General features: G+C 32.6%; 1 protein-coding gene across 1 annotated transcript in view; it reads right to left on the reverse strand.

The window, feature by feature from the left end:
* LOC143922288 (neural cell adhesion molecule 2-like) overlaps nucleotides 1-25,414 on the reverse strand; it is a 232,890-nt gene that overhangs the window by 85,465 nt on the left and 122,011 nt on the right. Inside the window, exons 9-10 of the mRNA XM_077445513.1 lie at nucleotides 23,307-23,466; nucleotides 1,582-1,878 (exon numbers count right to left, since the gene is read on the reverse strand). Of these exons, the coding sequence (XP_077301639.1) occupies nucleotides 1,582-1,878; nucleotides 23,307-23,466 (457 nt within the window). The remainder of the gene's footprint in view (nucleotides 1-1,581; nucleotides 1,879-23,306; nucleotides 23,467-25,414) is intronic.

Raw genomic sequence — 25,414 nt, forward strand, 5'->3', positions numbered from 1 at the left:
TTAAAGATAATGTATAGGTAATTCAAGCGAGCTTTATCGGATGTCAGGAAAATTGTTATTCGTTGTCATATAATCTCTGAACTTGTTAAAAATTTTGAATGGAAATTCTGAAATGATTCAAAAGGATGGGGCACAACTGATCTGAGAAATGTTCTTCGAAGATGCTGTCTTATTTTAGAGACATTGGCACACTTTGAATGATGTTCACCGATATCAAACTATCCAGGAATTGAAGAATAGCATTCTAAGAAGAAATCTAACGAATTTAACGAGTCATGTTTAGGGTTTGCAATACCGGTATTACCCCCAATTTCCCGGGAAACCGAGATTCTGGTATTCTACTCAATTTTCAGATACAGAAATACCGGTTTAAAAAAAAAGAAATACCGGTATTAAAACTTAAGCAAATTTGAATATAAATATATTTTTTTCAACTATGCATGAAGATTCCACCATTGATGAACTGACCTTTTTAAGGTCATATTTTATAGAATCAATAAATCTAGGGTATTTGTAAAAATTGAAATAATATGATTATGATCTATTTTCCCCCCTTTAAAATCTCTTACATATTAATATTTTGTAGGGAGCCTGGAATTTAGGTTAACGTAAATAAAAAAAATCCTCCTACCGCGGATCGAACTGCTCGGCCACCACTTGGATTATAAATAAATTTTTGTAAAATGATATAAATATATTTTTTATACTAAATTTATTATGAAACTGATGTTAAATTATTTCACAGTATCAAAATTCCACAGCTTTTGTAATACCGGTTTTGATATTTACAATAACCGGTTTTGATTTATTATACCGGTATTTATATTTTTACCGGTATTTTAAACGCTAGTCATGTTGAAGAATATGACGGAGTGCTCTACAATGTGCTGATCTCATCCGAATTATGTATATAATGCTATCCCATCCCATAAGTTTTATTTTGTTTAGCTAGATAGTAGGTATTTTCAAGATACAAATCATCTAATTGCTTCCATCCTTATATGAAAGTGAAAATATTTGAACCCCAGCGCCTTGTATGGACAAACGTATTAGACTTCTCCCTTCCTCAATTATGGCACTAGAGAAATTATTTTTTAATATGCTATGGATATCCACTAGAGGCATGTTCTTATCTTTTTATTTTTTTGATTAATTATTTTTTATAGGAGCAAGGAGCCACCAAACATCTATAAAATCGCCTTGTTTTAACACCTACGAAAAGAGTCCAGCGTGCTAATTTAACGGTTGATTTTTAAAAAAAATAGGCAAACAAAAACATAGTAAATATCTTTCTCATACCGATATGAATTTTTTTTTAAAATTGGTCCAGTTTCGGAGGAGAAAACTGGAGAATGCGAAACCTCAATTTTGTCGATTTAAAATAGGTATTATCTGGTCAAGGCGCAACTGTCACATTCACTCAATATATTATATATATTGATATATATTTTTGCATTCACTCAATATATACATTCACTCAATATATGTTTATATCGAAGAAAGAACGGCAACAAAATTAAGGTTTCGGGTATCCAGCCCTCTTAAATCTATGGTATGGAATATTTAAAGTCAAATACTTACCAGCTGGGGTCAGGATGAAGACGCAAGGTTCCTTTTGGATACCGATCTCGTTCTCGCCCCAGCATAAGATCGTTCCAAAATCTGACTCAGTTTTCGGAGTGTACATGGCGACACTTCGAGCCTGATCTGCAACCACGTGGTTCGTCGGGATGTCAGTCAGTTCCGAGTCACTGGTATTGAATTTCCAGGTGAAGTTGACCATAGGTGGGTTAGCTTCCAGTTCGCAAGCAATTTTGGCAGGCTCCATCCGGGCAGCGCCTAGTGATCTCACCTGTCCGGGTCGACATATCGGAGTGACTGTCGAAATTGGAAGAAATACGGTTCAAACCTGAGACGGGACGAACTGTTCAAAATTTATCGCAAAACGACGCACGCAAAGCAAGGCCACATTATATGCGGAAATAAAAGCGAAGATAGTATCTACTAGAATTTTCATTTTGCAATTCAATCTATATTTAAGGACACGCTTTATATTTTGATTAATATCTAAAAGTTGGGGGAAGTCCCAGAGCACGCGCTAGCGCTCGCGCGTGTACTTAGAATAAATCAAATAAAATACAAATATTTGGACGAACGAGCGAAATTCGAGTCTTAAGTCGAGCGTCGATCAATCTTCATCAACCCTTAAACGCCCACCGCTGAACAAAGACGTCTCGACGATGTCTCTCTTTGCTTGCATCGTTTGTATCAATTTTGCAAAAAAAAGTTTTTTTGCAAAGGTAATTTGTTATGTTTAAATTTATCTCCATTCCATTGAATAAAATTATAAGGAGCATACAAAATGATTCAAAATATTACATGATTTACAGAAAAAAAGTCATAAGAACTTGGGTTCCGAAATACATCGATATTGAGCTGTATGTATATATTTACGCACTCAAACTATGAAATGCTAAAATTTCCATGTTTACATCATCTAACAAAAAATAAATAAAAAAGAATCATTCATTTCAACTTTCAAATAGGTAAGCTTTTGAAATGTATTTTATTTTATTTTTTTATTATGACATTTTCTGTAAACAATTTGTAATGAATTAGTGAATCACTCTATATGTATATGTAATTACTAATTTCACATTATGTAGAAACGTTTATATACACAATATATAAAGTTAATTGTTTTTCCAAATATAAAAAAGTATTTTTAGATGTAAAAAGAAAGCATAAAATTAATTGGGCATTTTTATTTTTAACGCAGTACTTGTTCGTATTTTTAAATTTGCAATTTTAGAATTCAAACAAGTATGTATAAATGGAATATGATTATTTTTACAAACCTACTTTACGTTTCACTTATTTATTAATTGTACAAAAAATCATTGGAAATTAGTTGCTTAAGTTTTACTTGTGTGGGTTGAATTATTTTTTTGCAAAGCCACATTCAAATACGTTGAAGTTGGACGAATGGACACTTGGCCGATGGACACTAGGCCGACGAACATTTAGCTAGACGGATATTTTGCCGAATGAAATTTTAAATTTATTAAAAATTTAATGAGGTTGAGATGATTTTTGAATAATGTATCTTTTTTCAGTGATTTTATAAATAATTTCGATACAAAAAATGTCCGATCGGCCATAACTCCGTCGGCCTAATATGTATCTGTTCCGCTAAGTGTCAAGTGTTTATTTGGCTAAAAGTCCGGGCACGGTACAATGCTAAGCATGTATGACAAAATATACTAAATATTTTTTAATATTGATTTAATAACATTTTACATATGTACATACATATATTTAGGTGTAATATTGAACGATGAATCTTAGATTTTTTTGTCAAAAAGATTCTAGTATTTTTGGTTCGAAAATGCCGTGCGCAGACTTTTGGCTGAATGGACACTGAATGGACTGACGTTCGGCCGATAGTCACTTGGCCGAACTTACATACATTTGACCGATTGAAAATTTAAATTGCTTTTATCTATTTCTTATGCTAGCAGTGGATGGCGAATGGCTGCGATTGATGAAAAAAGGAATAATGCCAAGTGGTATTTACCGGACGTGAAAAAGTTTGAGTAGCACTGGGCTAGGGAACAACAATAACAGCGAATTTTTGAATTTGGTAACAACTTCAGTTGAGAAAGACATTCTATTGCTAATTCTTTTAATATAAAATGATAAAAACCAACTATAATGTATCGATATTATTCAAAACTCACAAAAATGGATTCACTATTCAGAAACACCTTGATTTTATTTAAACAATTACAAATTTCGCCTAGTGTCCATTCGGCAAATAGTTCGTCAACCAAAAATACATACAATGTACATATTCAAATTTTCATCAAGAAAGTTGATGGATTTGTCTCTCATAGAGTGAGTAGACAAATTATATACCTTGTTGAAGACTGGTCTGTCGACAAATCTCTACATTTGAATACCCACTTTTGATTGATCTAATTGTATAAAAAAGCAACTAAAAGTCATATAAACGAAATCGAGGAATGTTTCGTTTTTGACGAGCGCCGCGACGCTTTTGATAAGCTTGCGGTCTACGCAAAGCACCCTCAAAGCGTTTCAGCTTTGGAGACTAGTGAATAATGGAAAAAGTTTGGTGTACTAGGGTCAGCGTTGTAAATTTGATGGAAACAAGGTTCCCTTGGAGTGACGGGATTTCGGGATGAGGACGATGACGACGACGAGCCGAACGTAGGGGGTGGGAATGTAGAGTTCCCGCGGGTTATATGGGTCAAAGGAGTATAATTAATACTAATTGGTAGGACATTAATCGCCGTAGTGATAACAAATGAGGTTGCGAGCTTAATCCTGCGTGACGCGAAGGTCCCGTGAATAAATTTTCGAGAACAAAAGCCATTACGTTGAATTATCCCCGATATGAGAATTCCCCGTAAGCGGATTACAACCGACGGGAAGGGAACGACGCCGGGGTGCCGAAGGGGAGGCTGCGGGGGGTTCGGGAAGGATCTCAACTTTTGCGCAGTTCCCTCGAAAAGGTTGCGGTGTTAAATTTTTCGACAGTCTACAAACTGGAAACGGATAATTGCCCCTGCGAAGGATATGCGAGCATGTACATACGTATAGTGGATGGGGGTTGTAGGTGGGTCAGAGGTCGGATTACACTAATCATATCCGGGAGGGGTGGGATGGGGTTGAAGACGCCGTTGTCGGATATCGGATCGCTTGCGAAATAATGTCGGATGTGTGTAAATTGACGTGCGAACGTCAATATTTACGTTAACGTTCGTTAAAATAAAAATATTGACGTCAATGTGAAAGGCGTGTGTTATTATTACATATATACATAAGTATGTTTATAGCGTGGTGTATATATAAATGTACAAAATACAAGGTGTGTCGAAAGTCTATTGACATACATACATATGTACACATAACTGCATAATTTTTTATATTAAATACACATGTACATATTCTTTGAATTAAAATTCTATTAAATACAATTCGATAGTTAAAAGTTGTTAGATAGTTGGGGTGAGTCATCGTAATTAGAAAGTTGATTTTTCTGCCTAAGAGTTATCAATTTGCTATTAAAGTGTTAAGCGTTCGATAAAATAATCTAATATAATTTTTCAGAATTTTATATGTATTTGTTAATGCCGAGTTACTTAAATCTAATTTCAAAACAGACTTTTCGTTTTCATTCGTAAATTCGTGACGTCATAGAAAAAATCTAATTTTCTATGATGATGATATCTATTCCGATTTCAGTTCCGATTTCCGATTCCTATTTTGATTCAAATTACCAATTCCAATGTCATGTCCGATTCCAAATTCCTATATTAGTTCCGATTCCCGGTTCCAATTTCAGTTCCAATTCCCGATTTCTATTTTAGTTCCGATTCCCAATTCTGATTTCAGTTCCGATTCCCAATTCCAGTTTCAATTCCAATTCCCGATTCCTATATCAGTTCTGATTCTCGATACCAATTTCATTACCGATCCTCGACTCCAATTTCAGTTAATTCCCGAATCCGATTATCGGTTCCAATTTTAGCTCCAATTCCCGATTCCGATTTCAGTTCCAATTTCTGGTTCCAATTTAAGTTCCGATTCCCAATTCTGATTTCAGTTCCGATTCCTGATTCCTTTTTTAATTCCGATTCCCGATTCCGGTTCCAACAAGTGTTGTTATTATTATTATGTATACACATAACTTTATTTTAATGCATGTATCAATTCTCTTTCCGAAAATTACCGTTGTAATATCAATGGCCACAATGTTAGTATATTATATTAGCCAATAATCCTTGAAAAAAATATTGAAATATAAGAAACCAACGGATTAAGTTATGGTAAACAATTCATTATTGATTAGTTAACTTTTAGCCCCGATAAGACGGAAACAAAAAAGGCAAAAAAAAAGAAAGTTTGAAAAGAGGAAAAAAAGTAATATTTTCCAAAAAATACATATTTTTTAAATATTTTCATCAATGAAAACATTTTTACTATTTGCAGTAATTTAAGCGAAGTAGTTAAGGCACTTATAAATAGTAATTGTAGTGAAATTCGAACACTAATGAATACATTATGTTATCCGGAAGAGAATCTCATAACTGATTATTATATTACATAGTGTAGGAATTTTAAGGCTTCGTCGCTAATAACGCCTAATTGAAAGAAAACTCAATTTCGGCAAGGAAATTAAGCTTGTAGGATGGAGATGGGGGAGGGGAAAATTTAATGATGAGGTTCATCAATATGTGTCATATTGCGTCTTAGTTTCCCTTCGAATTATTTACATTACGAAATCGCGGTTTAATTTGACAGTGGCGTCACGTTACGAACTAAATGCTGCAATTCATAAGCAATTACGACTACAAAGCCGGAAAATCGAGTAGTCCGTGTTGTGTACGGATCGAACCGGAAAACGGGGTTTTGGATTTTCGTCTTTGTGTGTGAGTGTAATCTTTGCATTAAGTAAGGACAATGTTCCTTCGAAACTCGAGGACAATAAGGACAATTCTATCTCCAGGTAGAGGTCGTAATGCTAAGTCGCTGCTCTCTCTGAATGCGAATTTTATTTACTAGCTTTAATATGGTTGAACTTTTATGGTGAAAACTAACGCTTTAAGTCGTATTTGCTTTGTGTGTGGATACAGTTGATTCTTTAGCTGTATTAGTTTTACGAAAATTTGATACACATATAAATTGAAATGAGTTTTTGAAGATACATATTTTGGTTTATTGTATATAATACATATGTATATATTTCTCAAAAGTTACTCATTTGATTAAAATCTATGCAATATTTACATTTTTAATTATTCATAAAAAAATAATACACAATGAAAGTTCAAATACTGGAAATAAATTCTATATTTAGACTATTATAAGACGTAAATGTTTTCCATTTTTCGTTTCACATATTACACATATTTCTATTACACACACACATTCTCTTTGACAGCAGTCGATAACTCTGCCCCAAAATGCTAAATTGTCTGGGATTTATTTATCTTATACACACTACTTAAGAGAATGATTGGGAGGCGTAAGTTTAAGAAAACGTGTTGCCAATAAAATTTCGGAATTTTGTAATATTACTCATTAACTACTATGTACTAAGAGACAGCGCAATATATCAATTAAATTAATCATAAGCTACTGATTTAAATTGTAATAAGTGACTGTTTTGCTTGTTATCATTATTTTTTAAACAGTAAATATTAACGCATTTTGTGTAATTTTTTGTGATAAATCGCTTAAGGAAGCACAGGGCTTCTTTTAAATTCAGCGATTTTTTTTTATTTAACAAAACCTTGATATGACAATTTCAAATCAGAGCAATTGTGGGAAAAATAAATATTTTCATTAAATGAGCCGTTATATTTGAAAGGGGCGGAAGTCCAATTTTCAGTACCAAAAGCATTAGTGTGACTCAATTCACAAATTGTTATGTCTAGAATCTTAGAAAAGCAGAATTCACGTATTACAAGGCCACTAGTATTTTTAAATTCAAAATCAAATTTTTGCGAATTGCATAGGACAGGGTTGCCAATATGTTGGAATCGTTTCAATGAAATCAAATAAATTGCCATACTCTCATAGGAAACGATCCACGGTTTTAGTCACATATCCAAGATCTGGCCAGCATACGGGATAGAACCGTGACCACACAATTGAAAGCATTATATGCTAACCATTGATCCATGCAGCTGGTTATACACGTATGTATGTATGTATTCGGAAAGTGATGAAGTCTGATTCAAGTAAATATTTTTTGCTAAGGATTTGTTGTACGTTGTTATATAATACAGTTGAACATGTCCTATCTAATATATAATTTGAAACTTTGTGTGTATGTAACCTTCGTTCATTGGGTGGGTCGTAAATCCGTGACGTCATCGAAAAAATAATTTGATTTTTTTCGATTCAAAGGATTCTAAGTCCCCGGGGGCAAAGGCACCGAGGGCGAAGCCGCCCTCGCGCTGACGGCGGAGCCCTAGGGGCGTAGCCGCGGGGGTGCAGGCGCCGGATTCTAGTATACATATAATTTCAAAAGAGCCTTACTATATACACAAGTTTGTTTGTTCGTGACAGCCAATTTAATAAAAAAAAACAAATGACTATTCAAATAAATTTATATAAAGTAAAACTATTCAAATAAATTTAATAAAATGCTTACTATTAGATTAGTCATGTTTAAGCGGTTTATATTACAAACACCGAGCGAAGCCGGGTAATACTGCTAGTATCCAATAAATTTGATTTTATCACTATGTAGATTTTAGATACTTTTTCTAAATCAATGTTATATGCACTTCACATAAAATCTGGATCATTAAATTTTGTCGATCTGGGAAGTTTATTACTTTTGCGGCAATCAAATTTAGCCCCTGGGAACATCATAAATTGCTTTTACTAAATTTTAGTCCCTGCAGTTGCATTGTAATACAGATTATCATAGCTTCGGGTGTGCATCCGAAATCTTAAGGACAACCACTTATTATTAAATCTTATAAAATCCTCCAATTTCGGTCAGAAGCAGGCAGTATTAATTAGTCAGTTGATGCACATATTATACATATGTATGTAGATTGACATAACAACATATCGATGGCACACTTTTAATCACCTTATTAAATAAAAATATATGCATGATTATGATAATACAGCTAAAATTAAAATTATATTAAATTGGCCTTGGAGACACCCCTTTGATCTCACTCACACACAACCGTTCGAAACATAGCAAAGTATCAATATATAAAATAATCAATCTAAATCTAAAAAGAAACTATTCGCAATGGGAGTTTTTAGACAGAGTGGTTTGGGAAAGTCCTCCACATCTGTATGCACACAATATATGCCATATATTAACACCCAGATACTTTAATTCGCATAATTTTTAGTGTTATGGCGTCACTTAAGCTACACGGAACTACCGAGTTGCACGGCTTGCGACCTTAGTTGCATTGTGCATAACAATGCAGCAGCTAGCTTATGGCCTGGGTGTGGTAGTTGTTCCCCGGGTTGCACTACGTGAGCTTTTATGCCTCGAGATATGACGTTTCACTTCGGCGGCTTCCAACACTACTTTTCTTCGCTCGCTTTTAGAGCTTTCCGAGAACATTCAATTTTCCATCGACTCAAAAATTTCCATAGAGTTCGCGAGGCATTTCCGCACGCTGTAAAATGCCGAAGAATTCCACTATAAGACGTTAATAAACATGATACGCACTTGAGATGGAATGAAAGTACGCGATTGTATTCAGGTGCAGAGATATGTAGATGACAATTTTGAAATATTATACAGGTTGTTATGAAGCTAAGTGCAAAGATTTAAAGGATTCATAGCTCGTAACATTTAGAACATTTTGAGTCACACATACCTGAGTAGAAAGTGTGATGAATTTTTTTAAAGATTTTTATTAAAAACACCGAAATCTCGCATTTAATTGCTAATACTGCCCAAGTTAAAATTGGTATGTTAGTCAATTATTATTATTTTATATTTATCTTTACATAATTCTTAAAAATGTTGCGCTATCATTTACCACTCGAATTAAATTCGTTCAAATAAAAAAATATTGAAATTGAAAACCAATTTTTGTAAACGCAATGTAGATAAATCAGGCCCAATGAATACATACATAAAAGCATGAGAAAAAAATATAAATTTTTGACTTTTTAAATTCGCTAGAAAATTAATTATCCGTTTTAAAGACAATAAAAAAATCACAATCAATAGAAAAAAAACATCCGACTATTGATTCCAATACTCATTTTTGACACGGTAATGTTAGATTTTGAGTTGAAGACTGCAAAAGCCCAAAATATGTAAAAAGTGCGCATTTTTATTAAAAGCTTCTATCTCGTAAACGAAAAAAAACAACAAAAATCATTGCCATATTAAAATTTAGTGGGTGAAACTTAGTAAAGATTGATTAGTCTCCGCTCCGGTAAGTAAAAAACGCGATTTTTGTTGCTCAGCGTAATTACATAGTTCCCGTAGAGATTTCAGATTTGCCCTCTAAGTGTGACTCTAATTTGTAAAATATGTGTGACTCTAGTTTTCCCTAATAGTGCTAAATGGCGAGTTTCAGCTCTGGAAGCATATTGTATTGTTAAATTTCCTAAATAAATGTATACTTTTTTTTTCATAAAATATTATGATCTAAATATGGTTCAAGCACGACGAGTTCGTTATTAATTCCAGGGGTGTTTTATCTCTGGGTCGACCTTTCGAATTTCGAGTGCACAAGTAAATAAACGTGTCTCCCCTCGGCGAATAAATATTTACAGGAGGCTCTCTCGATGCGTTCAACTTTAATTTTCAACGTCACTCATTTTATTATTTTTGTGAGCTCTGTTTTGAATTCTGCCGGCAAAATCGTATTCAACGCCGAAATAAAGTGGGAAAAATGTCGAAATCGAATAATTTAATCGTGTAGTTACATACATACGTACATACATATGTATATGTATGTGCATTCAACTGTCTCGTATTATTGGATTGAAGCGATTCGTTAAAAAAGTATAAACAACTATATATGTTTCTGCCACCTCTTTACGTACATATGACTATGCAAATACGTTTTTTATTATTGAAACGTTTCTATTACTTTGATATCGTTTACCGAGTATGTATAAAATAGTCATTTCAGCAAAATTCACTATAAAATTTTAAGCGAAGAAAAATCGGATGATATTTCATTGCAACTATATTTAATGTTTTAGGATATTTCATGATTTGGATATTAGATGTTTTAAAATATGTTTTGATTCGAAATTATTTTTAATATTAATATTGATTTCTCCATATTGTCACGTAATATATGTATGCATGTACGTAGTAACAATAGATGAAGTAAGAATGTTGTGAACAAGCTAACGTTTTCCCACATTACTGAATGTATCGATATGAAAATTTATTCATATTTTTATTCTTTATGTATGTATCAACTTCGAGTTGATAAGGTTTTTGGTATAGTTGGTAAATGCAGGTAGTAATTTCTTTTAACCTTTGAAGGATGGAGCGTCGAGATAGAACGAGTTTCCCGAACCGGGGTCGAGTAAGACCCCAGTATTTTTTAATCAAAATACAGCTTTTCTCAATACAAATGGGTTCAATATATATCTTATTAATCATTTTATACATAAACGTGAAAAAGTTTTAGTCATATAGGATGTTTTTGACTATTTTTGTATTAAGAAATAACGACAAGCATCAACACGCAAACGCACATACTAGGTAAGGCCAACAGGCGACTGCATGACTCAATAGCCACGCGCCAAAAGCGACGAAAACAATAGCTTATGAAAATATAGCTGTCTCTTTCTCTCGCATTAATTCATTGATCAACAAGAATATGCAAGCGAACAGTCAAAACTCTATAAATGTATTTTTTTTACGATATAGCCTTTTTCTAAATCATACAAAATCTATTAAAATAAATTTATTTTAGTTCATTCTAGGAATACAAAGAATATAGGGTGTATAGTTTGAAAACCACAAAGTTATTACGAAAAACGTAAAAACTGGGGCACTTGCATACCCCACTTCGGCGAGGGAGGGTTAAAACAATATTTAATTATTTTATTTTTACCTTTAAAAATATTTTCATCTGCTTGATGTTTATAGTGATTATAGTCTAGTGAAAGGTTAGATTTATAGTGTTAAATATAGTAATAAAAAAATATTGAACAAAATTCGAAAACCGGAAGTAGAACTTTTGTCTCGTGTGAGTTTTTCTACATTAGGGCTCATTGTATCGAAAATGCTCTCATAGCCGATATGTGTGAATGTACATACATACATATATGTATGCGATATTATCGATTTTTTTAATATTATATGTACATATGTATGTATGTGCGTCAAATTTTAAATATTGATATACGTATAAAATCATATATATGGTAAGCTATAACAATATGATACAATTAAATATGAATAAAGTTTTACGAAATATACATATAAATATATAAAAGTTTGATATAATATCTAAAAATTTGACGATGCTGCTTCCGGTTCGGATTTGCTGTATGATAATGTATGTATGTACATTAAACGTTGTTCAATTGATGTTTTATGTTCTGCTATTTGATGTCTCCTTTAAAATTGGATTCGTATGAAATGCGATTTTAATGTTATTTTATTGATCGTGAAGGATCTTTTGATATATTTTATGTGAAAAATGATTGAGCTATTTATCAATTTATAGACTTCAATAAAATAAAAAGTTTGATTACTCCAAAGTATTATATGTATATTGTGTATATAGTTTGCTATAAGTACATATAATATTAAAATTTGGGAACTTGATTCAAGCTAGTATCGTTAATATTTAATTTTATGAATATTTGAATGCATTTGAACTAACGAATTTAATTCACTTGTTCATTTTCATCCAATTTAAGTCGACGAATAATGGACGAGCCTCACACTTCAACCTCAAATTGTGCGCGAATATTTAACGGTTCAACGAATATTGCTAATCGTACATTGGTACCATTCTCGAAAGAAGCTGAAAATTTTAAAGTAAATTAATCGCATTTTAAATGTCGACTTAGTAAAAAGTTTTATTGAATATCATCGTCAATGAATCCTTACTTCGTTCAGATAAGTCATCAATCGTACCGGCTACCAGCGACTATAAACTGCGTAATTTGATTTCAGTGCGTGTTTTTCATAATAATTTCTACTATTTAGTTGCGTTCAAATTTTCATTCGCGTGTGAAAATACATTCATTTGTTTTTGTGTAAAAAAATTTTAAGTTTAAAAAATAATTAGTGTGGCATTACAATTAAATATCAGTGTTTTTTTAAATTATATGCAACTTTTTGAATGCATGCTGAAGAAGATGGTTGGCAAGGGTGCTTAAGTTATTGCTATGGGGACTAAGTAGAGCTGGTGAGTTTTCGTTTTATATTGCTGTGCAATTTTATTTAATAAAGCTGTGTTTATTTTAAATGAACTATTTCATTACTTAGGTTGCAGTGAAGGCTTGAGATTTAATTTAACTTGCGGAAATAATTTGTATACGTACATAAATAATTTAAATGATGGTACAATTTCGCTCTAGGTTTTAAATTTTATATTTTATTATTTAGCATGGTGTCATTACAGATCGCCCTAAGGTGACATCTATGGCCAAATTTGTACATATGTCCTATATAAATAAATTCGGATGTGACCAACCCATGACTTTATCTATGTATTTGAGGAATATAAGAAGGTCACAAAACAAAATTCGATATTGAACCATACAGACACATTCACAAATACCGGCAGCATTATGAAATACTTTTATCAGCTCTAAGTTAGTACATAAAGCATGCAAATATAAAGTTTCAGATTGATACGTTCAGGGGCGTGGACAGAGTAGTGGGGGACAACATTTTTGACCTGTCTATGAGGAAAAAATCCCACTTTTTTAAAAATTTCCAAATTTACATCAAATTAATACAAGAATTACACTTGAATTTTTTCGTGAAGATCACACGTGTTTAAGGGGTCGAAAAAAATAGTGGAAGAAAAATCGGTTCAGATAAAACTACTTCCGGTTCAGATAAAAATATTTAAAAAATATAAGGTTATAGAGATTATTATTTCTATTACATTTAAAAAAAAAAAAGTATCCGATTCATTTAGCGGTTTGGGAGATAATTGAATTCAAAAACTTATAAAAAGAGGACACCTACATATAAGGGGAGGTACCATTTCCAGTCAACTTAAAAAATTGAAAAAAATTAACGTCGTGTCGATAATAATTTCAGTAACCGATACTAAGTTTTAGTTCGATAGTACTAACAGGGTTCCAAAAATCCCCAAAATACACAGACACACACGCACATACATAATGTACATCATTAATCGATTCTGAGTTCGAATCAGTCAAAATCTCGAGTTCAAATTTTTGCACGATCACAAAACTTCATATATTGTTACTACGTACATAGATAAAGTAAAAACAAATGAGTATTCAAATAAATATATATATAAAATAAAACTATTCAATAAAACACATTGGAGACGAGAAGAACTAGAGGTGACTTAATCGAAGTCTATAAAATACATAATAATCACTATAATTGTCATATGTCTAATCTTATTCCATTCAACGTAAACACTCACCTCAGAGGTCACTCGCTTAGACTCCAAAAAGAAAAATCTAATAAATTGATCAGAGATTCCTTCTTTTCAAACAGAGTGGTTTTTAGTTTGGAACAGTTTCCCAATGATGTAGTAACCTCTGATAACGTTAATATTTTTAAGAATAAGCTTGATACTTTTTTGTAAAACTTAAGGATTTCTGTAATTCTTCATATAATATAAGCAATTTCGAAAAAAAATTCGCCTGGGGCGCATTTTTTTCTTATATATTTGTAGTTGTTCAAATTTCTGTTTTACATATAAACGACTAGGTAAACTGAGTTTAATTTTGAGTAAATTTATCGGCTCACGCTCCCGCGCCACGCGCTCGTTGCAAATTCGTCGCTCGCGCACCTCCATGCTGACATTTAGCAGAATGCGGATCCGGAAAACTTCCCCTCCAAGCGTTCCAAAGTAATCCGGCCGGTATCTGTAGCTCACGAAAACTTATAAGATATTCATAAATATCCTCAGCCACCCCCGCTCCTGTCGTTGATCCTCGCGATTAAGTCGGATCATGTCGTGTTACCTGGAGGCGCCTAAAAGTTACTTTCATACACACACACACACACACACACACACTCGTATTAATACACTTGGATACGTATATACATATGTAATGAACACGCCGATTCGATATTTGTGTTGAGACTGATCTTTTATCTCCATTTTGGAAATGGGATTCGTCTTTATTCAATACTTTGTCTTCTATCTATATATATAAAATTGAATGTCTGTGTGTGTCTCAGGCTCTTAAACCACTGAACTGATTACCATGGAACTTTCAGCATTTGTTTTATGCATGTCCGGAAAGATGACTGTGAAAAAAAAACGGGAACGGAAAATGGAAAAACGGGAATGAGTGTCATTGCAATGCTATAATTTCAAATGTTTTCGCGTCACGACCAACGTGTTCGTTGCCTGCGTTTTTCCCAAATGTTTGAAATGTTTCGTTTCAATGTTTCCAATGTCATGAAAGTGCAAGTGCACTCGTACTTTTGTATTTAGTTTGAAATAAACGTTTTACATTCGTGTGCTTGAAAGCAAAGAGATGGGTTTATTATATATGTACATATAATATAACACATATGCCCATAGTATTAACATGAAAGATCAAGATTCCGCGAATTTGCAGTGCTGTTGGATGTCTCGAGGAGATAAGCAACTAACACCATTGTACGCTTCAATTGTCTTCGCTTTGTTGAAAATATATGATTTATTTTTGGTTTTTCATAAAGTACCTACAAGTCTTTTTGTGTGAATGTTTTGAATTTTTTCACTTAAAGAATGTGCAATAAAGTAAGCATAAATGATTTAAATTTTTTATCTAGTATAAAGGCGATATATGTATTTGTTTTAAATTATTTTAACTTAAAAAAAGCTTTACTTATTCTACGAATGTATGTATGTATGTGTTTAAAATAAATTACTCAAAACTGAGTTTAGTTTTGTCTGTTGTGTAAAACTTCGTATGCCTCTACATACATATGTACTCTACTACATACATAAGATATAATGCTTAAATCGTTGGAATTAATAATACCTTTGTTTAATACTATAAATTATTATGAGATTATATATTTTTTCGTATAAATTTAACCCAAACTGAAGAATAATTCCAAGGCTCAGTTCATTCAGGCTAATTCATTATTATTTTTACAAAGCGCTATTTTTGGTGTATTCGACGAAATGAGAATTATTGTTTTATGAAAGAAAATATTGAATTTAAAGCGATTTCAATGGCGATTTTTTATGTCCACTTATTTTATTTGAAAAATTTCAATCAATTTTGACATACAACGTTCCAAATAAATTTTCACGTAACAAATCAAGTGATTTCTAGCACTGAGCATCAAAATATCATGTTTTTACCTTACCGGAGCGGAGACTAATCACTCTGTACTAAGTTTGACCCACTTAATTCCAATATTTCTCTCGTTTAAGAGATATCATGGTTAAACAAAATGGGCAATTTTGAAAGATTTTGGACTTTTGGAGTCTTTAATTCAAAATCCAGTATTAAAATAAGTATAATCAATTATCTAACGAATTTAAAAATTCAAAAATATACTTTTTCCGTAATATCATGAGGTAATTTCGATAATTTTTCAGTTTTCCACATTTATAAGAGTTGGTGTTCAATCTGATTATTTTTTAATGAATAATAAAATCTGACTATTGATTCCAATACTCACTTTTGGTACAGCAATACTATATTTTGAATTAAATACTGCAAAAGCCAAAAATCTGTAAAAATTGCACATTTTTTCAAGTACTCATATCTCTCAAACAAGAGCAAGCCAACAAAAATCATTGCTATATTGGAATTTAATGGGTCAAAATAAGTAAAGATTGATGTCTCCGCTCCGGTTATTGTTTTGTTGCTCAGTGTAATTAATGGAAAAAATGAGAACTAATTAACACACTGTATATTTTTATACGTTAAACCTCACTGTTGATCATGTCAAGAATTAAATATCTTTAAGATTAGTCGGCCAAAGCTTATTGAAAACCACAACAATTTAAACAACGCCACGTCCAGATCTCCTGCCCTTACCTAAGTATATTATGGGTAACAGTTTTGCAATACAAAAACATCCACCCTGCGTAGACAAAATAAGGAAAATTTCGATTTTTTCTCAGTTTCCGGTGAATCAAACGGTCGCACGAGACGACAAAAGTCCCCTTTCTGCCGGTCACCAAAGAGAACACTACATTGTCCTCTGGCTTACTGAATCGACAATAAAAGCCGAAATGGACCACGCTCATATCCGGCCCCTTTTACAGCTCATATCTTTGATGTCGGCCATTCTTCTGCGACTTAATTAAATCCCCCAGTACCGTGCCTCCTACTATGCGTATCGATCTATTATACGACACTTGTTATACCGAAGAGTATATTTACAAGTCCCCTATAATACGAATTCTCCATGTTGAAAATACAATATTATTATCATGATGAAATATTCTTGCTTGTCTGAACCTGCCTGTTTCATACCATATGGCATATATGTACATAGCGAAGTTGTCTTGGGTAAGGTGATTTTCTACATCGGTTTCCCGTTTGAAGAAAGTTTTGAGTGGAAAGTTGGATTGGGTTGGTTGGATTTTTGATGATGACAATTTATTTCAATCAAAAAATATGTATATTAGATAAAACTGCCAAACTTTGATGATTCACGGCTGATCTTTTATAATCATTCAGATAGGCATATTCGCAATAATCGAGAAAATCAAATAAATTCTACAATTTTGGTCAGGATTTAACTGTTGAAAAATTGCTCATCTGGCGACTAAATTTAAATAGTAAAAATTAATCCATTATTGAATACTGAAATACAAACATGGTTTGCATACATAAACAAGATTCTTAAATTTTATATAAGTTGGCAGATTCACGATTTATAGTTTAAAAAAACATTTTTGAAATACGCGAAATGTTTTAATTACATATTAATCGATAATAGGTTCATAAAAATAAGCCCTTCTCATCAAAGTTTATTGTCAGACTTAAATCAATCAATCCGCACTTGTAAAGGAAGAATTCGCCAACATATTTATAAAATACTTTGTCGAATTCTAATTACAGAAAGATCAGTTTACAATTTTTTTAGAGGCAAATTAAAATTGAAACTTTTCGTTAGAAACATGTCTCACTACATAGTACGTATAAAAGTACAAGTATGTAGATATTTACTGATGAAAAATGAGGCTTATTATTAATATTACGAAGTTATGTAATTGGTCTCTTGAGTCTGGTAATAGCCGATTTCGAATGTATATTATATATTTTAATAAGTGGTATTTTAAAACAAATCATGGAACGTTTGAGAATATGCACATCCCAATTTCTGAAAATTCAATTTACAATATATAATAAAAAAAACTTCATATATTTGACTCTTTTCTGCGCGTGTGTGTGTGTTTGATCGTCGTCGGGACAGAGGTACCCAACCTTTTTCGGGATGACGTATAGATTGTAGGGGTGAACTTTGGCCTTTGGGCGCGCCGAATTAAAAAATATGATGAGGCATAAAAGGGGAAAGGAGACATATTGAGCGTTATAAATTACTAAGGGACCGTTTGTTATCTACCTAATAGTACCAAAAAAAGGAAACCGGTATACGATAAAAATTTAAAAATACACATAAATTATGAAAAGGCAGTGCTATGAAATAAATACATACATACGTATGTATGGTATATACATAATGTATGCATGTACGTTCTTCTTAGAATTTACAATGAACAGAAATTCGTAAATTGCATGCGTTATAATGTTACGTGATGTAATTAGTAATGGTAAGTACCGTGCTTAATTTTCAACTATGTAGTTTGCTAGTAAGCGGATGTATGAGGGTTCCTCACAATGATTTTACACAGGTTTAATCATACAAAATATGTAGTATATACATTTAGGATCCCAATGTGGAACATTGTGTGTATAATACATATACATATGTACATATTATATTAAGTAGGTAGATACATATGTTGTGCCTATATATTAGTATGTATGAATAGCATGTCAAGTACAAATGAATACATATGTACATACATACATACATACATATAGTTAGATATATAAATATGATTGTTATTGTAATGAAGATAAGCTATCTTTAAGTCTAATTGAAGAAAATGATAAACATTTGTAAATATTGTATAATTAAATAATTTATAACCTTGTGGGAGTTTTTACTAGATTTATTATCAGAGTACTGTGTCAATTTTAATAAGCTAAGTAATTATACAAAGTTCCATTATAACTTGTTTTTGATATGTTTTTTGAATCATCGTATTGATGACGGTACACCGACTTAAGCGCGAGGGACAAAAGCGTTCCGACGTAACCGCCGCGACATAACCGCGAGGCGTCAAAACCGCGTGAGACAAAACTGCGCGTTTTATTAATCGCGATTTTGACTCGACACCATTCATGACGGGTCGACTATCTTTTGATAAAATCTTTTGTTTTTGTCGGCCGATTATGTGAACGAAGTAATATTCCACGTCTCTTTCCACGATATAGAATTCCAAGGGGAGAAAGATAGATGGAGCATGGTGAGTGAGTACTTTGTACAATCTCACCATGCTCCGTCTCTTTCCACGATATACGATCCCAAGGGAGAAAGAAAGACGGAGCATGTTGGCTACATTCATACACACTCGACATGCACGCAATAGACGATTATTATATACGATTATAAATTTGATGCGTTCTACAATTGATTGGTACTATGATTATGAAAATAAGAATTTTTGTGTCCGTTTTAACCTTTGAAGGACAGAGCGTAGAGATAAAACGAGTGTCCCGAACCGGGCTCGAGTAAGATCCCAGTATTTTTGAATCAATGTATATTAAATGGGATCAATATATATCTTATTGATTATTTTATACCTAATAACATAAAAAGTTTTAGTCCTATAGCATGGTTTTGACTATTTTTGTATTAAGAAATAACGACAAGCATCAACACGCAAACGCACATAGGTAAGGCCAACAGGCGACTGCATGACTCAATAGCCACGCGCCAAAAGCGATGAAAACAATAGCTTACGAAAATATAGCTGTATCTTTCTTTCGCATTGATTCATCGATCAACAGGAATATGCAAGGGAACAGTCAAAAACATGACTTATCGCTACCGCCTTTAAATCATACTTTGGAACGTAGTAATGTATAAATGTATTTTTATTTACGATGTTTTCCTTTTCTAAATCTTTTAAAATAAATTTATTGTAGTTAATTATAGGAATACAAGAATTATAGGGTGTATAGCTTTGAAAACCAGATAGTTATTACGAAAAACGTAAAAATTGGGGCACTTGCATACTTCAGCGAGGGAGGGTTAATAAAAAAATGGAAAGTGAAATAATTCAAAAGCAAATATTTTATATTTTAATTTTATATAAACGGAGTTTCGCCACATTTATAAATATTTTTTATTCAATTTTTTTTTTAATTTTATGATGATACAAATTTAATAAATGTAGTTTTCATTCATAAAATTCCACTTTTATCATATTGATGAGGTTTTTCGAAGGGAGTTTTTTTCCTCTCCAAATGAAAGTCAAGTCACGCTAAGAGGATTCGCGGCTGACGAAACTCGGAATGATGGAAGAGAGGAATGGGGAATTTTTATCATTTATTCACGGAAGCTGCATTTATTTAAAAAAAAATCCACGTCGGTTGGAAAATAAAAGACGAAAGGGGGCATTGGGGTGGTGATAAAAACGAGAGAAGGGGGGGGGGGGTTAAGAGTGAGCGCGTTTAGCAGATAGTATACAGGAAATACGATGTCCTTGGCGTATAATCTCAAGACTCATTTCATATTAAAATTCATTCGTATCGCAACGAGATAGAGAGAGAGAGTTAAGAAGCAAATATATAAATCATCAAAGGAAACTGAGACGAAACGTATATACAAATGTACACACTGTTAATCTTCGCCTCGATCTCCTCCATCCAACGGTACAATCATCATCCCTGTACGGTTTTCCCAGATTTACGGTGAATCCCCCAAGGGAATTGTTTTTAATCGTCGGGTTAGCGACGTGTAATTAACCGACGCGTTAAATTCGCCAGAAGAAAGCAAAAAATAAATATGTGTACATTAGGCGGAGTGAAAAATGCAAATTTTTCTTATCCGACTTGGATATATTACAAAATACTTATAAACGTATACCAACATAGATATAAGATAATAAATACTTACAAACTCCGAGACAATTTGAGATGAACTCCAATAGTAGTACGTATTTTATTTAAAGGTTAATGGATTCATCCTTGGTTTAGGTTAAGCATCGTCGATACAGTTAGTATAATTATGAAGTGAATAACAGATTTAATGTTAATTGATTTTTTTAAAGTTATTTCATTGATTTAAATATATTTTAATTGATTCTTGAAATCTTTCAGCGGTTAAAATTTTATAAGTCCGCATTAAAAATAGGAAAATTAATGAAACTCAATTGGAAATAGAATTCAAATGGTTGTTAAAATACACGATTTAGACATTGTTATTATTCCAATTACAAAATAAAAGTATTCGAAATATATTGTATACTTACGTACATATGTAGATACGGTTTTTTGTGCTTAAAGTGTATTCGTATATATGTATGTACATATGTGCGTATGTGCTTATTTGTGTGGGTCACTAAATTTGTTCGTGTTTCGTAGAAATATTTTCTCGTCGAATGATTGAAATTGATGACTCGTTCAATCGATCAAAACCACCAAGGCACATTCATTAATTTGTTAAAATTGAAAAACTGGGTTTTTCATTTGCGAATTTTCCGATAAATCGTACCTTACCGTCTACGCGAATAATGTTTTTAATATAGATTTACATATAGTATGTTTGTACATGTGTATGTATTTATTTGCGTATGTATGTACATTTGAATGTCCAATTCGTGTACACATTGTACATATGTATATTGTTTACGTGGGATTGCAAATTAAACACGTTTCAAATACCGTTTATAAAAAAAAATGTTAAAAATAAATTGTATCAAGTCTGAAAAGACTTTTTTGGTAGAGAATTTCGAATTTAATACATGATTGCGTCCATTTTAATTAAATACGTACATTTTAAGGAAAACATTTTTTATTTTAATCGTTGAATTATGAAATCATTTTCTGTTTAATAAACGTATGCTGACTTATATCTTTCATATATATTTTTGCCTTTAATAACACTTCCCTTACTGTTCGATCCCGTGCTAATATTTAATGCTGCTGGTTAGACTTGGATATTTGTCGATCGCTTTCTATCAGAGTTTGCCAATTTATCTGATCTCAGTGTTGAAACGGTTCCTCCATCAAATTGGAAAGAATCATCCTACCCACTATTTCACCAATATCCGAATTTGATTTGTGTACAATATGTAATAATTTATGAACAAGTCTAATTCCATAGATGTCAATGGATTAATTAACAGTTAATTTCGTGTACTTCGAATTCGTGCATCTCGAAATTCAGTGATTTATGTGTGTAATAAAAAATGCTACAATGTTTATAATTGGCTAGGAAGGCGCATCGGGGTTCACCTGTTAGGTATTTTATTTATTTTTATTTTTATTTTATTATATACATATATACCAGGAAGGCCTAACAGGTAAACCCCAAATGCGCCTTCCTGGCCAATTGCAAACAATGCAACATTTTTATTACATAATTCATTGATTTAGGAGACACTGAAACCGTGACATCCAAGAATTTTTAACTTGTACATACATTTTTAGTGTACATTAATCATACTCAAATAGTGGTGACATAATATGTAGGTAGAAAGGTTTTTAGCCAATTTAGTCGAGGAACCGTCTCAACAATGAAATCAGAATAATTGCCAAACTCTGATAGGAAACAATCGACCTAGAGTCACAAATATCCAAGTCTGACCTGCAGCATTACAGATATACTCGGAATAAATTCTTTTCAATCGACTCACGGGATCATTGATGTATAATACACATAGATGGGCCCTGACGTGTGATTTTGGTCGGAGATCTTGTCTTCACTAACTGAGGGGTGCGGGGGGTTTAACTAGCGGGGAAGTTGGGAAAAAAAATGTTTTTTTCCCTACGACGCAGCGGCACCTACCTACCTACTAAGAGAAACTGTGCATGCGCCATGTATTTTGAATGCGCCAAAAGGGAGACTAGTATGACGTGAGGGCGGATCTAGTGTATTATATGTACATCAATGCACGGGATCGAACTCGGCGCCTCTCGGTGCTCGGCAAAAGCCCAACCACCGAGCCATGCTTCTGGCTATATATCTGTGTAAAAATAAAATTGAGAACCATCAAATTCAGTATTCTATCTAATGGTATTTCTGAGTCCATTTATTGAAAATATTTTTTTCCAATGCTGAACAATACAAGCAGAATAATATATGTACCTGGGAAAATAAATAATTAATTTTATACATGTGTATGCATGTCTGAAGTTTGTATGAAAAACTTTCTGCAAATATGTATCTACATATGTATACCTACATATGCATATATTGTATATGAACGTTTCTCTGTTTAGACTCGAAATTCGACCGTACGTCCGCGACAAAAACACATAAACAAGCAATAGTAATAAGTATGTAAGAATAGGAAACCATTTTTTAGTGTAATTTTCCGTACATTTGATGTCTAGGTGTACTGGATTGCTCTCGCCGTCTCCTTCTCTGTTGCTGGCAACACAAGTGTACAATCCGGATCGGCTCCTGGTGACGCTCTGCAACACCAAACTCTGGTTGCTCACCAGCGTGCCCTCTGCCACGTTGTTGTACAGCTGCTTGCCCTGGATGAAGCCACCATTTAACACGTTTTACACCCATAAATTAGTTTTCATAAAAATATATCAATAACAATAAAAATCATAGTATTAAACAACGATCGTGTCGGTACGTGTGCGTCAAACGTGCGCGCACATTACTATGCACATATGTAAATATCATACATACAAAACACAAAGACATAGAATCACTAATACGCATTATTGCAATTCGATCGCTCAGTAGTCGCATTGCAATGTTACAAACGACAACTTACTTAAATATCTTAAGAACTATCCTTAAATTTATCTAATTCTAGAAAGTTGATTACCTTAAATATTACATGAGGAATTTGGAATCTAAAATCAACATGTTCGACGAAATTTTGTCGATTTTCATTGAAATACTGCAATGTTATATTTTTAATACCATACTCCTCATATTGTATGCATACGTTATATAGTGGAATCACAGCAGGATTGTTTTCTAATATTTGAAAGTGCTATATAATTGTGATGCTGTTATGATTACATTATATTACTAGCGTGTGTGTGTTATTTAATAATATAAAGATGTTCTTCATTGTTTCTAAGCATATTGTATGTTCCAATTTTTAAATAAAATATGTGGATGTCATAAAAAACAAGTATGATATTTTCGATATGGACAAATTTAAGTTTGACTCAAATTTAATGATTTTATTATCAATTTCAGACATTAAATGATGATATATTTTGTACATTAGAGTGGTCTTCACTTTTAGACTTTTTTATGGATATGAATTGCATGGATTGTGCAGTAAATATATAAAGTTTTATTCTTTACGCTAAATTACTTTATATGTATGTATATGTGCTTCGACATTGACCTACTCGCCTTCACTTTTAACTTGAAATACGAGAAGTTATTGATTTTCAGCTTCTATTTTAATTTCATTTAAGTATCAAAGTGCCAATTAAGTTCAACGTGTTATATGTTACAGTCGAAGTGTATTTTCAGTTATAATATATATTCCAACTGGCGTTTTAGACCGTTAATATTCGAATACTAAATTATATTTCCACAAGCGCAAATACACTTTCAACAATGTGCGCCAATTGTAATATAATAGTTCAATTGTGACAGCTCTGATGTTTTTACGAATGCTTTAGAATTTAATTATGCCTTAATATTTGCTACTAATAATGCGTAATGAGTATCGTATTACGATATCTCCAAGAATGTGTTCAAAACTAAAAGGTGACTTTTAGACTAAATTCACTAGTTGAATGACGTTTTCACGAAAACCTACATAGCTTCTCCATCTTACCTGGTACCAATTTATAGTTGAACTGTATTTTCAGTTATAATATATTTTGACCAGTTGGAATTTAATTCACCATATGAATCAACTTACGTGGGTTAGACGACATATATTCCAACTAGAAATTGAATTGAATCTGTAAATACACTTCAATTATAACGTAGTTGGGACCAAATTACATGGAAAATATTCAAACTAGAGTCGCCGAGAGAAATCCTGGGCCCCGCTAAACATTATTCCGGGCCCTATAACAAACTAAAAAAATGATATATTTTTAATATGCGAAAAATATATCAGAACAATTACAATAACTCCTATATGTTGGTTGTTATTTTTTAGAATAATTGTATAAGAAAGTTTGATATACAGGTATGATTTTTGACACGGGGTCCCTCGAGTAGTCCGGGCCCTGGGATTTTACTCCAGCTCCAATTCCCTCTCGTGGGTACTGATTCCAATTAGTTAAAATATATTACAATTACAAAGAAGATACACTTTAACTGTAACATATACATATGTATGTTCATATAACAGCTGACGGGTATTCGTTCAAAAATCAGATTTGATGATGGGGCTCTTCGAAAAAAAAAATCTTAATTTACAAGTTACAAAAAATAATAAACCAGATGTTTACATCTGTAGTTAACGAAAAAAATCCGAATTGATATTAT

The sequence above is a fragment of the Arctopsyche grandis genome, chromosome 2 (genome assembly GCF_051622035.1).
Source record: "Arctopsyche grandis isolate Sample6627 chromosome 2, ASM5162203v2, whole genome shotgun sequence".
Classification (NCBI taxonomy): Eukaryota; Metazoa; Arthropoda; class Insecta; order Trichoptera; family Hydropsychidae; genus Arctopsyche; species Arctopsyche grandis.